General features: G+C 40.8%; 1 protein-coding gene across 1 annotated transcript in view; it reads left to right on the plus strand.

The window, feature by feature from the left end:
* Positions 1-16,537, plus strand: part of LOC124621877 (AP-3 complex subunit beta-2) — a 224,259-nt gene that overhangs the window by 161,659 nt on the left and 46,063 nt on the right. Inside the window, exons 16-17 of the mRNA XM_047147343.1 lie at positions 1,384-1,646; positions 11,271-11,514. Of these exons, the coding sequence (XP_047003299.1) occupies positions 1,384-1,646; positions 11,271-11,514 (507 nt within the window). The remainder of the gene's footprint in view (positions 1-1,383; positions 1,647-11,270; positions 11,515-16,537) is intronic.

The raw sequence follows: 16,537 nt of genomic DNA on the forward strand, positions 1-16,537 counted from the left end.
AGGATTAACTATATTAGGAAATAAGACAGTAAAAGTAGTAAATGAGTTTTGCTATTTGGACATAAGATAACTGATGATGGCTCGGGTACAAAGTGTATGAAATGCAGACTGGAAACAGTTGAAAATGGCTTTCTGAAAAAGCTGATAAGATTGAATATAAATTTATATGTTGGGAAGTCTTCAGAAAGTAGTTGTTTGGAGTGTAGCCTTATTTGAGAGTGAGGTGTGGACAGTAAGCAGATAGACAAGCACAAACCAAAAGGTTTTGAAATGTGGTGCTACACGAGGTTAGATATGTTGGTCAAAGAAGTACTGCATCAAATTGAAGAGACAAGTGAGTTGTGGCATAACTTGCTGAGTACAAGAAGGGAGGAACATCATGAGCCATCAAGGAACAGTCAATTTGGTTATGGAGAGAAACGTGATGTGGAAAGCAGGGGGGTGGGTTGGGCAGTTATTGTTGAGAGAAACCAGAGCTTGACTTCAATGAGCACTTTCAAGTGGGTATAGGTTGTGCAGTAGTTATGAAGAGGTTTACACTGAATAGACTAGTATGGATAGCTCCAACAAACCTGTCCTCAAACTACACGTCACAACAACATCTTGTTCTATAATTATAGAATGTCTTGTGCAATATTTGTTATTTGTTGCTGAAAGAGATAACACAGTCAGTTGCTAACGGAGCAGCGAATTTTAGTTTACTGTGGAAGGATCACTCATTTCCTATTGGAAGTCTCACCTGCGGCAGTAATTTGCTCATTAAATATTTGGAATTGATAACTTCTGAGTTGACTGAAATGATTCTACTCTGTTGTGAAGACATTCCAATAATAAGTAGTAGTTTGGCTGTGTGGATGAAACAAATCGGATGTTATCTTGCAATGTCTTGGCTATTCTGAGTATATATGGCTATTTCTCCGTGTGAACTAAAAGTTTATGTGAATTGTTATACAGACTACTCCCTACGCAAATGCTTTTGATTGCAGTCACTTTTCACAAATTACAGACTCCCATAAGGAAACCATTGTTGTAAAGACACATAGCAACCAAGTCAGCCTTGGAGGTGGTATGACTTGACCATTACCTCTGCATTTTCTTCAGTTTTTGTTTGTGTGTAATTCATGAATATTTTTATTTCCTCAAACACTTTTCTCTCACTTGCATTTCTATGAATCTTCTGATTCAAAAGACAGTGTTTGTGACATCTTGTTTTTGATTTATGCAAATGTTTCATCTTACCACAGTTACAATTTTGGAAATCTGTTCCTTATAAATATTTCCTTATTATGTAAGTACAGAAAATACAACTCTGCTTATTTGACTTTTTTTATTCATATTTGCAAAAATTTAAAAGAAATGTCTCGTGTACAAATGTGTTTTTAGTGCCACCAACTATGACGCCAGTGCTGACACCATCTCTTGGAGGGTTTCTCACTCCAATTGGCACACCTGTAACCCCACCACAGACAGTACAGCCAGCAAGTGCAAGCTATATCCCAGTACATTCAACTGAGATTCTGAATAGAGTCAGTGGTGGTGGACTGTCAGTATCTGCACGCTTCACCAGAGCTCCTCATTTGTATTCACCATCTATGGCCACTATTGAATTGCAGATGGTGAATAAGGGAACTATAGAAATTCCAGAGGTAATCCCATGACAGTTTTATTTCATATTCTGTATACTTTCGGCAAAACTAGATGCAAATTGCTTATTTCTTCTTGATTATGTAAGTTAACAACAAGCTTGTTTTTTATTTGTGCCGGTTCCAAGTGTTCCTGTTGGCATTACATTTATACATCATTTTATTCTACATCTATACAATAGTACTGTAAGATTTTTTTTTAATACAAATTATATTACATTTACCTCTAGATGGAGTGATGTCCAAAAATCATCTTGGAACATACGTTCTTTTCTGCACTATGTTGTTTAAATATATTTCACTAATTTACTTTCTATAGAAACTTCATGTTATTTTTTGACAGTTGTAAAATAACAGATTATTCCAATGATGCTTTATGTTCACAAATAAATCGTATCTTAGGTAGTCAGAAACATTTTTTTGCCAGAGACATTGTGCATTATGTAGACATGTAATTGTAATGTTGTCTAATGTTTATTGTTTATCACATGTTCATCTCTATCCTTTTTATATTGTTCAGTAAAGTTCTACAGACAATTTCTTCTGTTAGAGGTCCATGTGTTCCTTTAACATGTGATTTGGATACTTATTTGTGGGTGCATAAATTTCTAGTTCTTCCAAAATGTTCATGGTTTGAACCTTTGGTATTCTCTGTACAATTTTCAAAGCATTTTCGATTAGGTTCACTCTATGATTTTTATATTTTAAGTATATGTGATTAAGTATATGTAAAAACCTGATTAGAATATAATAGAGGGAAAAGTGTTGGTTAAAGCTGGGCTGTGTTGATTCTGTGGTGAACTTGGGTTGGTAGACAACGATGTGCATGATTGTTTTTGAATATAAAAACCTGATTAGTTACTTTTGCAATATCTCCTGTGTTCTTTAAATCTGATGCTAAAACTGTATACTATTTGTCTTATGTAAAAACTATTGCAATCCTTGCAGGGAGTATTGTATATACCTGTATTAGAAAAGATGGAGATGTCACATTTTCCTAATCACAACTTTGTAAGTTATTGGTAGTGCGAAATGCTAGTTCTATTTTCATAGACCTTAACAGTTTGCTTATTTTGTGTGATGTGTTGCCTATATATGTTGTTGGTACTTTTGTCACTTTGGCTTTAATTTTGTCATCTCTTTTCAGCATTATGTCTTCAAGTATGTTACCTGTTTTGGGTTTAGTATGGTCTTCGCACATTTTGAGTACTATATCAGTGGTCGAATTTTTGGCTACTTGTTATAGTATTGTAATTTCACTTTTTATTGCTTGTTCTTCCAGGAATTGTTGTATAACATGTTGAAAAATGATTTTGTTGTTGTGAAGTTCGGGATGTGTATTGGTGCTTAACACAGGAAAACAGAATACCACATTGTATTACGTATATCCTCCACTAAATAAATAATACATATCATGTGTAATCTGAGGTGCTGCTCTTAATCTTGATGTTAATGCGTTGCCACTTGGGAATCGTGCGATGGTAGAAATAAGCTCCAGGTATTTATGTTCACAATGAGTTTTATTTCGCATGCTAGATGTTTGGCGATGAACTACATGTAAAATTGGCTTAACACGGTCTCATGACTCACATCAAACTGAACTCCAACTGAGATATGGCAGCTTACAAATTGCCTCGGTTTATATAATTTTAAACAGTTAGTGACATTGCTACATGTTACATTTTTAGGTTTAACAATTAAAACTTTTACATACATCTTCCCAAACTACACTACTGGCCATTAAAATTGCTACACCATGAAGATGACGTGCTACAGAGGCGAAATTTAACTGACGGGAAGAAGATGCTGTGATATGCAAATGATTAGCATTCACACAAGGTTGGCGCCGGTGGCGACACCTCCAACGTGTTGACATGAGGAAAGTTTCCAACCGATTTCTCATACACAAACAGCAGTTGACCGGCGTAGCCTGGTGAAACGTTGTTGTGATGCCTCGTGTAAGGAGGAGAAATGCGTACAATCACGTTTCCGACTTTCATAAAGGTCGGATTGTAGCCTATAGCAATTGTGGTTTATCGTATCGCAACATTGCTGCTGGCGTTGGTCGAGATCCAATGACTGTTAGCAGAATATGGTATCGGTGGGTTCAGGAGGGTAATACGGAATGCCGTGCTGGATCCCAATGGCCTCGTATCACTATCAGTCAAGATCTTATCCACATGGCTGTAACGGATCGTGCAGCCATGTCTCGATCCTTGAGTCAACAGATGGGGACATTTGCAAGACTACAACCATCTTCACGAACAGTTCGACGATGTTTGCAGCAGCGTGGACTATCAGCTGGGAGATCGTGGCTGCGGTTACCCTTGACGCTGCATCACAGACAGGAGTACCTCCGATGGTGTACTCAACAACGAACCTGGGTGCACGAATGGCAAAACGTCATTTTTTTGGATCAATCCAGGTCCTGTTTACAGCTTCATGATGGTCGCATCTGTGTTTGGCGTCATAGTGGTGAACACACATTGGAAGCGTGTATACATCACTGCCATACTGGCTTATCACCCGGCATGATGGTATGGGGTGCCATTGGTTACACGTCTGGATCACCTCTTGTTCACATTGACAGCACTTTGAACAGTGGACATTACATTTCAGATACGTTACGACCCGTGGCTGTACCCTTCATTCGATCCATGCGAAACCCTACATTTCAGCAGGATAATGCACGACTGGGTGTTGCAGGTCCTGTATGGGCCTTTCTGCATACAGAAAATGTTCGACTGCTGCCCTGGCCAGCACATTCAGCTCTCTCACCAACTGAAAATATCTGGTCAATGGTGTCCGAGCAACTGGCTCGTCACAGTACGCCAGTCACTACTCTTGATGAACTGTGGTATTGTGTTGAAGCTGCATGGGTAGCTGTACATGTACACACCATCCAAGCTCTGTTTGACTCAATGCCAAGGCGTATCAAGGCCATTATTATGGCCAGAGGTGGTTGTTTTGGGTACTGATTTCTCAGGATCTATGCACCCAAATTGCGTGAAAATGTAATCACATGTCAGTTCTAGTATAATATATCTGTCCAATGAATACTCGTTTATCATCTGCATTTCTTCTTGTTGTAGCAATTTTAATGGCCAGTAGTGTACATAGAAATTTATATGAAATAAAAGTGAATAAATTCCTACAAAGACAGGAAAAAAACTGTTCCTATTGAGACTATAAATTACATGTTTTATCATTACATCAATATATTTCATTAATTTGCATACATCATTTTACGCACTTAAAGGATTATCATACTATCATTTTCAGGTGAACAGAGGGATTAGTTTTATTTGATGAAAGGCAGAGATTCAATTACTTAACTTTTGTTCAAGTAAAACTTTACATTCTGTATAGTCGTAATTACAATTCCATTAACCAACACCAATTAAAACATTAGTATGCTTAATGCCGACTGAAAAATTTTCATGTCATATTTCTATTATGGATACAATTTGTTTTTTAGTTTGAAAACATAAAAATAGCTGTCTTTCGATGACTAGAAATATCGAATCTTTAATCGTTACTTACTCCACAATTAAAATAGCAATTTTACTCCTACCATGTGCCTGAAGTTTGTATAATGTACAAATTGTGATGGAACATCAGCTTTTAACCCAATATGTTTCCTCCATTCTGCATATTGGTGAGGCCCAACGTAAACAATGTCAAAACAATAGCTTCAATTAATGCAGATTATTAATTTTCTGCAAAAGAAAATCTTCAGTGTATTCGAATCCAGATAACCAGTAAAGACAAAATCAAAACAGCAAACTGATATTACACATATGTCCTCTTCGGGAGAGTGGGGTTGAGACTGGTAAAAGGATATAGGGTCCCTAAGGGTTGTGATATTACAATACCCTCCAAAGAGGTTTGACTGTCGCAGAGAGACAAAGCTCTTCTAAATCTCTGGCTAAAATGAAGGGAATACACTCATGACTAGTGTAACAGACAAACAATTTGACAATTAGTGTGTGTGAATATATAAACACAGATGATGTGACTTACCGAACGAAAGTGCTGGCAGGTCGATAGACACACAAACATACACATGAAATTCAAGCTTTCGCAACAAACTGTTGCCTCATCAGGAAAGAGGGAAGGAGAGGGAAAGACGAAAGGATGTGGGTTTTAAGGGAGAGGGTAAGGAGTCATTCCAATCCCGGGAGCGGAAAGACTTACCTTAGGGGGAAAGAAGGGGTATACACTCGCGCGCACACACACACACACACACACACACACACACACACACACACACACACACATCCATCCGCACATACACAGACACAAGCAGACATTTGTAAAGGCAACACAACCACCTAACCTTTGTGCACATCGTTGTCTACCAACCCAAGTCCAACATAGCCCAGCTGTAACCAACATCTTTTCGCCTTTTTCACACCAGATCTCCAGTTACTCTCCAGTTCACCTTTATCTCTCCCCATATATTTTTATTTTTATTTTCAATTCATCCTCATGTTACACTTTCCACCTTCTAATACCATGTCACCCTCACAACACCCCCCACAACAACCCCATTAAGTTTTATTTACATTCCCTCCGCAAACATGCCTTCGCCATAGCCAGATTACGCTCCCATATTCTATTTTCTCAGGCTTGTCTAACATTTGGCATTACCCCCAAAGGCCTCACACTTAAAGTTCCCATCTCTGGCTGCAACCCTTCTTTCCATCAGTCCCTATACCAGTTCCAAACTGAACAATCCATTGCCCTCACCCACCTAATCCTTCACCTACACATCAACTCAGCCAATGAACACACCCGCCAACTCCTATCCTTAATAAAAGTCCTCAATCTTTCCTCTCCCACATCCACACCGGCTGTTCAGAGCATCCTCCTACAGGCCAGCCGCAAATTAGAACAGCATGCCACCCTCCACCTCAAAAAACTATCCAAGCTCCTGGTTTCCCATCTCCGGAAAGGCAACTCACACACTCTCCACAACCTTTCCAGCAAACCTCAACCTCCTCTCATTGCACACAACCCCAGTCTCTCCCATCTACTCAACTTCCACTTCCAGCTCCACTCCCTCCAAAACCTCAAAATTCCAATCTACACAATCTGGAACCACAACACCCTAATTGAGTAGTAAACCTTTCCTCCAAACCTCTCTCCCAATCCGAAACCTCTGTCCTATCCAAAGGCCTCACCTTCAGCCCCACTCCCAGATTCAACCAAACAGCCCTCGTCAAAGATTTACTGTCCTACACTCGTACTCTCTGCTGGAAATATCACTTTGCCACGAAGAAAAATGATCCTAATCCTACTCCCAATGATCCAACTCCCCAGGACACTATCCAAATTGAACCCTGCCTGCCATGAACCTATTCATGGGTCGCCTAGAGGAAGCCTTCTTGATTACCCAGGCCTGCCAACCCAAAGTTTGGTACAGATTTATTGATGACATCTTCATGATCTGGATTCACAGTGAAGAACTCCAGAATTTCCTCTCCAACCTCAACTCCTATGGTTCCATCAGATTCACCTGGTCCTACTCCAAATCCCACGCCACTTTCCTTGACGTTGACCTCCATCTGTCCAATGGCCAGCTTCACACGTCCGTCCACATCAAACCCACCAACAAGCAACAGTACCTCCATTATGACAGCTGCCACCCATTCCACATCAAACGGTCCCTTCCCTACAGCCTAGGTCTTCATGGCAAACGAATCTGCTCCAGTCCGGAATCCCTGAACCATTACACCAACAACCTGACAACAGCTTTCGCATCCTGTAACTACCCTCCCGACCTGGTACAGAAGCAAATAACCAGAGCCACTTCCTCATCCCCTCAAACCCAGAACCTCCCACAGAAGAACCACAAAAGTGCCCCACTTGTGACAGGATACTTTCCGGGACTGGACCAGACTCTGAATGTGGCTCTCCAGCAGGGATACGACTTCCTCAAATCCTGCCCTGAAATGAGATCCATCCTTCATGAAATCCTCCCCACTCCACCAAAAGTGTCTTTCCGCCGTCCACCTAACCTTCGTAACCTGTTGGTTCATCCCTATGAAATCCCAAAACCACCTTCCCTACCCTCTGGCTCCTATCCTTGTAACCGCCCCCAGTGTAAAAGCTGTCCCATGCACCCTCCCACCACCACCTACTCCAGTCCTGTAACCCGGAAGGTGTACACGATCAAAGGCAGAGCCACGTGTGAAAGCACCCACGTGATCTACCAACTGATCTGCCTACACTGTGATGCATTCTATGTGGGAATGACCAGCAACAAACTGTCCATTCGCATGAATGGACACAGGCAGACAGTGTTTGTTGGTAATGAGGATCACCCTGTGGCTAAACATGCCTTAGTGCACGGCAAGCACATCTTGGCGCAGTGTTACACCGTCCGGGTTATCTGGATACTTCCCACCAACACCAACCTATCCGAACACACACACACACACACACATCCATCCGCACACACACAGACACAAGCAGACATACGGCCTTTACATATGTCTGCTTGTATCCGTGTATGTGCGGATGGATGTGTGTGTGTGTGTGTGTGTGTGTGTGTGTGTGTGTGTGTGTGTGTGTGTGTGTCTATCAACGTACCAATGCTTTCGTTTGGTAAGTTACAGAATCTTATTTTTATATATATAGAGGGAAACATTCCATGTGGGAAAAAATATCTAAAAACAAAGATGATGTGACTTACCAAACGAAAGTTCTGGCAGGTCGATAGACACACGAACATACACACAAAATTCAAGCTTTCGCAACCAACGGTTGCTTCATCAGGAAAGAGGGAAGGAGAGGGAAAGACGAAAGGATGTGGGTTTTAAGGGAGAGGGTAAGGAGTCATTCCAATCCCGGGAGCGGAAAGATTTACCTTAGGGGGAAAAAAGGACAGGTATACACTCGCGCGCACACACACCCATATCCAGCCGCACACACACAGACACAAGCAGACATTTGTAAAGGCAAACAGTTTCGGCAGAGATGTCAGTCGAGGTAGAAGTACAGAGACAAAGATGTTGTTGAAAGACAGGTGAGGTATGAGCGGTGGCAACTTGAAATTAGCGGAGGTTGAGGCCTGGCGGAAAACGAGAAGAGAGGATATACTGTAATGCAAGCTACCATCTCCGGAGTTCTCATGGTAAGTCTTTCCGCTTTTAAGGTAAATGACGATGATACTGCTAAATCCCTTCTCTTATTGTGGGTTCCACCATAAACTTATCAGTTGTTGTGCAAGCTGCCCCGCCCTCCCCCACATTGTATTGTAATTGCAGCTCACCTTGAGTTTTACCAATGTTGCAAGCAACTGAGTCAATCTTATCAAGCTTGGGCGGCTGACCTCCATGGGCTAAGTCATTTGTGCAAGTTCCAAATGCCTGCCTCCTAAGAATGCTATCATCTGTGCAGCACTTGATAAAGAGTTTCAGTTTACTTTACAGTTTGATGTCTGTTCAGTAGATGAGGTTTCACACTGAGCACTGTCCTACAAAGTCGTGAAAATGGTGGGAGCCACATGAGCCACTTAGATTCCTGAGAGGACATTACCATGGTGAACAGTAAACTCAGACACATGGAGGATTCATTAGTCATTCGTGACGTCATAGCAGTACTCAACAAACTGTGTGTGCATCACTCCCTTGGAAACAGTGGACTCATGCCGTCCCAGGTTACAACAGCCTTACCCAGGGTGTTTTCAGAAGCATGCTAGGAACAACTTTCCATACCAATGGGCGGGTTGCATTAAATTTAAAAGACAGGGTCACTTCACATCTGTTTACCTGGCAGCCATTGCTGTCTCATGATTATGAGATCAAATGGACGTTAATGTTATATGTTCTGCACCATCCACTTGGGAAGATTCTTCCTATAAACTGCTAATTTTGCTGTGGGTGGATGGGAAGACAGTCAGCTTTCAACTCGGTATGGGTGCCACTGCCAGTCTCTTCAATTTTCAAACATATTTATAATGGAGGGCACCCATACTCACTCCAATAATTTGATGTTTGGCAAATTGTAACAAGCAACACATTCTGTTGGAAGGGCAGTTTACCGCAAAAGTCATTTACAAAAATGTAACCAGGGACATAAATTTCTTGGTCGTAAAAAGTGCTGATACTTAGAATCTTTTTGGCCTGGATGTAGTGATACGTTTTGGATTTTCCATCAGTGATTCAGTAAACATGATCTCAGAAAATGTTATCAACAACTGGACATGCAATGCACCAAATTCTACACTTGTTTGTATCTAGACCAATGTGAGTCTCCTGGTTTCAGTCTAAACTCTGCTGTCAACCCTTACTTATCACGCAGCCATCAAGATTTGTATGTTATGTTATTGACTTTGTATTACCTCTGGGCATGTTTCGTATTACTATACACTGTGCCATCACATGTTGTAACCTACCAGTTAACAGGCAGAAAAACTAGTGTTTGTGTTGTGTGCCGCAACAGTATGCTTATTTTATGGGCTAGTGTTCATGAGTTCTTTTGTAGTGTATTTTCTGTTCTGTGTGTATATTTTGTTCAATAATGAGTTTAGCTTTTTACCTAGGTTAAATGTCGCACTGTCAGTACCATTTACTATTGGGTGGATCTGGATATGGTCTTTGTGTATATCTGGTTGTGCTCACAAAGTGGACAAACGTGGATTCATGACAGTGAATGATTTGCAAACATTTGGATGTAGATTCATTAAGTGCCATATGTGGTAAACATTTAATTTTGTGGCAGTGCTATACATGACAAAGCTACAGCATTAGCCTTTTAGCTCCACACACAGTGTCATTGTTTAACTGTCCATTGTGCTTTGTTTTCATAAATAGCTGTGTGAAGTTCTTATATAGAGTAAAAACCTCACACTTCACTAGTCCCTATCCTCCACCTACCTATCCCTTTCCCTGCTCCCGTTTCAGTCCTGCAAATGCCTTTTATCACTCCAGTGGACCTGCACAGTCCTTTCCTGTTCTCTATAGCCCCCCCCCCCCCCCCCCCCCTCTTTTCTGCACCCCTCACCACGGCATCATGATGCTGCACTTAGCAGCCCACTATCTTGTCCTCATGAACTCCCTGAAAACTCCCATAGGCAGCACTAACATGTTTTCCTCCACCCCAACATTGCTATGCCTCCATGCTCTAAGCGTTTTCTGTACCCCACTCAAGCAAATATCACTGCTCATCTCAAGTAAAGTCACAGATGGGCCTTTAGTGCCCAGAGGTGTCAATGGCTTTATCTGTGTGTGAGTTTACAAGTTCAGATATATGTATGTGTCATTTAATCTACATGTGGTGAAGGACTTAGTCCGATGCTAATAATATCTAGCAGTCTTTTGTTATTGTGCCTACTCTATGTGGTCAATAGCAATCAATCCGTCTCATATTTTTGTTGTTCTGTCCTGGATTTTTCATTGTTCTCAGCTACATAACCAAAATCGAAAGCATAGCTAAACTTTTGTACAGTGTCCTTAAAAGCAGCACATTTCAGAAAATTCAGCTAAATTTTCAGTCTTTTTTTTATGTTCCTGTTGACCATTCATGGCTTCAGCTATACAGTGAGTGATTACCTGTATTCTTTGCATATTTTTGTTTCATTATGTAATGGTTTTATAGATTCTTTGGTGACCCTTACAGATACAGGTAGATGCAACACAGCTACCATCTGGTGCATCTATTCATCCATTTGCACCAGTACCACCTCTCCAACCTGGAGGTATGGCAACAAGCATTCTGGGAGTTGACTTTGCTGATTCAACACAGCCTCTGTCATTTGGTTTGGTCCTGAATGGAAGAACATGTCGGGTACAGCTGAGGCCCCCTGTTGGAGAGCTCATTCGAGCTGTCAGCATGCCAGAACAACTGTTCATTGTTGAGCACGGTGAGCTACATCATCACTCCTGATCAGTTTGCAGAATGAAAAAATGTTCTGAGTAGTCAACAGAATCTCTGATAGCAACAGGAGAGACCTCATCTTAAAACTGCTTGAATGACATTGTTTTATTGTTTTTACATGTGTGTCTACTTAATTTAGTCAACATAGAACTGGCGCCTACATTTTTAATACTCTTGATATTTTATTGCTGAGGAAAAATAGTTAAAATATAATGAAAATCTTTCCTTCCTACCTTTTTACAAGACTGCTTATTTTCCTTTACTTCTGTTTATTCCATCGGTTTTTTGGGCCCATACAAAACACTTCATTATCCAAAATTATTAAGAAAATCCTGTTACGCAGTATATTTCCTTACTGAAGGGAAATAGTATTACCCTGTTGTTAGTGGTTGTGTAGCCGGCGATAAGTTAATGTACAAAATAAACTTATGTGCATATAATGTCTATTTTAGAGCTCTGAACCAAAGAAAATCATGGTGCTTATGCGAAATTTGTGATTTCTGCAAATCATTTTTTTCATTTGCATGGATATTGCCGTCTGTTGTCAATGTCAATGGGACTCCCTTCCTGATCACCATCACACACGTCCTTGTGGCCATGGTCAAGTTGCTGACACCATTTCATGACAGCTCCATGTACTGCCAGAATTTCATGGTGAATCTGTGCGCAGTTTAGATGTTGTGCTCACTAGAATAGCACTGCCCTGCTCGCTTCAACCTTTGATTATGTTTCTAGTTGCCACCCAATCTCACTTGCACACTGTGCTGTACCTGTTAACCATACCACAGCAGAACTGCGTCTGCAGGAAGCTCTCTTCTGATGATATGCCACTCTTATTGTTCAATGGTCCTAGCATGGGACAAGGTGTGGACCTTACTTCTTGAAGTCCCCTCATACTGCTAGTGTTGAGGTATTGGTGGCATACTGACAGTGGAAAGGGTACTGGTATATTTACTCCTAGGATTTTACATTGGACTAATGAAATGCTCACATAGTCGATAAAAAGTTGTTTTGGGAGGATGGGTCAAAGGGAAGCACATTTTTATTCATTGAACTTTTGTACAAGTGTGTGCCTTAGAAGGGGTGGCACATCAACAGTGTGACATGTTTAAGGTTAACAGGAGACTACTTTCTGAGAAGTTTTCTATTTAGAATTCTGTACCCTTATTGTACCTATTAGAGGTGGCTATAGTCTTCCCATAAAATTCTGGGTGCTTATGACCTTAGATGTTTTGCGCCCTAAAACTAAAAACCTAAAAAAAGTCCATAAAATTCGTGGCTTTGTATGTATAGTAGTTTTGCATCAGATGATTGTATTGTACTGTCCTCTACAAAAGTGGCTGATGCATAAGACACTGGACAAGCAAACTTGTATTTATACAGGTGAAAGATATTTTTATGCATACATCCTTAAAATGACAGATAATAAACTTGACACACATGCTTTCTTCTCTAATGTTGTGAAAATGTTGTGTAGTGCTGTGTCACATGACAAGGAGGGGGAGGGGGGCCTGAATGCAAACGTTGATGAGGAAACAAGGAGTGTAGCAAAGTGTGGAATGAAATCAAGGATGTTGTAAATGAGGTGGCAAAGACAGTTACCAAGAAGCAGATCAGGGGCAAGATGATTTTGTTTTGGGGACAAATGCATTAAGGCATTAGCCAAGAGAAGAGAAGATAAGCGAAGGAGAGCTGTCTGCAAGGCACAGATTTTGTTCAAGACCATGCAGAGTTTGAAGAAGTGTGGAGAACTACCCAAACAATCCTGAAGAGAACTAAGAGAATGTATGTCAAAGGAATGATAAAGGAGGCTCAAAACATAAAATTAACTTCTTTAAGAAGGGATATCAGAGTCATGAAGAGTTCATTAAGGACAATAATGGGACCATACTCACTGTCATGCTGGACAAAAAATGCACTTGAGACATTCACTTTGGCACTAAGTAATTTCTAGCAAGCCAAGGTTCGTCTCCGGAGGAGGCCGAGTGGATACAACATACACAAAATATTAGATCCATTTATTGTAGTTTGAACTGTCTGAAATATTGACTTTGAAACAATCCATGTCTACAGGATTTTTATTACTGTTGCTGAGTTCTGTCACTTGATACAATTCAGAATAATAATCTATTCTCTCAATGTACATATGACTGTTAACCTTGATGAACAGTTTTGGGACTGAATACAATTCACGCTCCCGGATCTGAGGCAGACGACTCTATCTGCAGACTGGGCTGAGGGGCACTGCACTTTGACGTAAGTACTCTTCCAGCAGTGGCGGTGTATGGAAGCTCTTGGGGAAGTGTCTACCCCAACATCTTTCATTTGTTGCTGCATCAGGCAGTGACTGCCTTTACTTGTGGTTCCGTCATAAGGTACCAACTTTGACATGAGACTTCCTTCTTTGGACAACACCCTGCCTCCCCCAAATCTCCACACTATTGTTGTGTAGTGCTATGTCACATGATGATGGCAAGGGAGGGGTGGGAGTGGCGTGAATGTGAACATTGACGAGACGACGGAACGTAGATGAGATGACGGGGAGTGCAACAATGGCCAATGGCAGCTCCCTGTCCACACTCCAGTATCCCCATTAGAGTAACCGTAAACACCAATCAAAAAACTGACCACAGGGAGCATGCGCACATCTGGTTATGCAGATGATGTAGCATTGACTGCAAACGGAACTCCAGGGGTGCCGTGATGTCTGCCTAGGGCAGTGATTCCACGGACTTCAGCTCACACTGCAGGACCATCAGCAGCATCAGCAATGATGACAGCACTAGCATGACATCAATCTCCATTGGCCGACTCTGGATGGTGTCTATTGGCCCTGCCAAGGACACTGATGTTGGACAAGTTGCCTTGTTTGAACAACATCCCAATGAACTTGTTGCATCAAAGACAAAACTTACTGCCAAAGGGAATGAGGACGAACAACATATGCATCAGAATTTTCTGTATGCAGCAACAGAACATTTGACCGCACACATAATGTATGACAATGCAAAAAGTAGCGATATGCCACCCAGTGAGGAATTCTGTCAAATTAATGCGGCATACAAATTGTGAAATTACCTGCAGAGCTGGGTCAGAAGCAGTTGCTCCAGCAAACGATTAAAATCAAGAGGAAAAATTTGAAGAATTTGAAAATTTTGAGTATCAATTTAATAAAATAATTCCTCAAACAAATCAAAATCTTTGTAGGTACTGACTTGTAACTGATACAAAAATTCAGTATTAGAATGTTGTACAATGGGCCTGTACAACAACTTGTGTTGATAATTAGACAATAGCAGAGCCCCGTGTTGCAAATTTTGAGCTGTCTGTGATGAGACAGCCTTGGTAGTACTGAACAAAGCAATTAAAGACCATTGATCTGTAATCACATAGAAAGTCCGACAGTACAAGTATTGCTGGAACATGGTAACACTATATATAATGGCAAGTGCATCTTTTTCAAGTTGACTATAATTGAACTTTGCTTTTTTGAGAGTTTTTGAGTCAAAACAAATAGGTATATCTGATGAACAAATTCTATGGTAGAGCACAGATCCAATCCTGTAAGATGATGCATCTACAACTAACACAATAGGCTCAGCTGGGTCAAAATTAATCTAATAATAACAACTTGACAATGTATCCTTTTTTGTCCTGAGCAGCAATTTGCGCAGTGTATGCAATCAACTTTGCAAAATATGTGAGTTTGTACATAACGGCCCATAGCTCCTTGATGTTACAGGGTGAGGGCAGATCTTTAATCGCAGACAAATGTGAATATGCAGGATGCATACCCTATGTGTTTATAACACATCCTAAATATTAAAGTTTTTCGTAGAATAAGATGCACTTTTCCTTGTCGCACTTTAAGCCAGCCACAGCAAGAACTTCTAAAATAGCCAAAATTAAATTCTTAAAGTTTACAACCTGCATCCAGACAGTTTGCACATGGATGGACTTTGGCTGTTAATTGTCCTAGAAAATGTGGAAAAAAATCAGGAGCTAAAGCACTATCAAATGGCAGTCTTTTCAACTTGAATAAATTTGGGTGTGCGTTGATCACAAAATATTGCTTGGGCTGCTCGTCCAGCAGTAACAGTAAGTAGCCCTCGTGTAAATCAGTCTTGGAAAAGAATCTGCCCTGCCCCAATCTGACCATTAATTCCTCCAGTCTAGGGAGAGGAAATGAATCTGCAGTACACAGACGTAAATCTCCTGATGACTTTTTGCAAATGATGATGAGTGATTCGCACTGACTTACAGAAACAGGTTGTATCACCACATTGCCTTTCCATTGTTGCAGTTGTGAAGCAGCAGGCTTACAGATTGTGCGAAGGACAGATCAAACACAATAAAATCATTTTTGCACATTGTCTTTAACAGTAATTTGCGCCTTGAAATCTTTAGCCTTTCTTAATCCAGATTCAAAACGTTCACTGTACTTGTTGCACAAATCAGAAACATTAGTATGAATCACTGAAATGTAGATTTGTAACACATTGTCTGCTTTGCACAGGTTTAACAAATCAAACAAGTCTAAAATTTGCACTGTTTTTAGGGCATAGTATACGAAATGAAACACATTTCGTAATATCATGACAAAACTTCACAAGCCAAGTATTGTTATTTCATGATTGTTATATACAGACAAAATAGAAGTAGGCTTCTGTGGCCGTGTGCTAACGATCGTTTCATAGGTGTCTTCATTGATGAGGGAAACATACACACTTCTGTCAAACTGAAAATTGTCTTTTGAGCCACTATTAATTGGACAGAAAGTTTATTCTTCTTCTGTAGATGACGGCAGAAAGGTTTCACTACATGGAAATGCGGTCTTCAGTGGCGCCGCCAGTAATGGTAGTGCTGACTGCTGATGCAACTTTCACTTCCTGAAAGTTATGCTGTAGCCCCACTCGTGAAAGGTGCCCATTCTGGCCGCCTTATAAACAGATTATCCAGGTATGACCTCGCTCCCCCTCCCTGAAACACTGCGCATCACGACAATGATG

This window comes from Schistocerca americana, chromosome 7, assembly GCF_021461395.2.
Source record: "Schistocerca americana isolate TAMUIC-IGC-003095 chromosome 7, iqSchAmer2.1, whole genome shotgun sequence".
Classification (NCBI taxonomy): domain Eukaryota; kingdom Metazoa; phylum Arthropoda; class Insecta; order Orthoptera; family Acrididae; genus Schistocerca; species Schistocerca americana.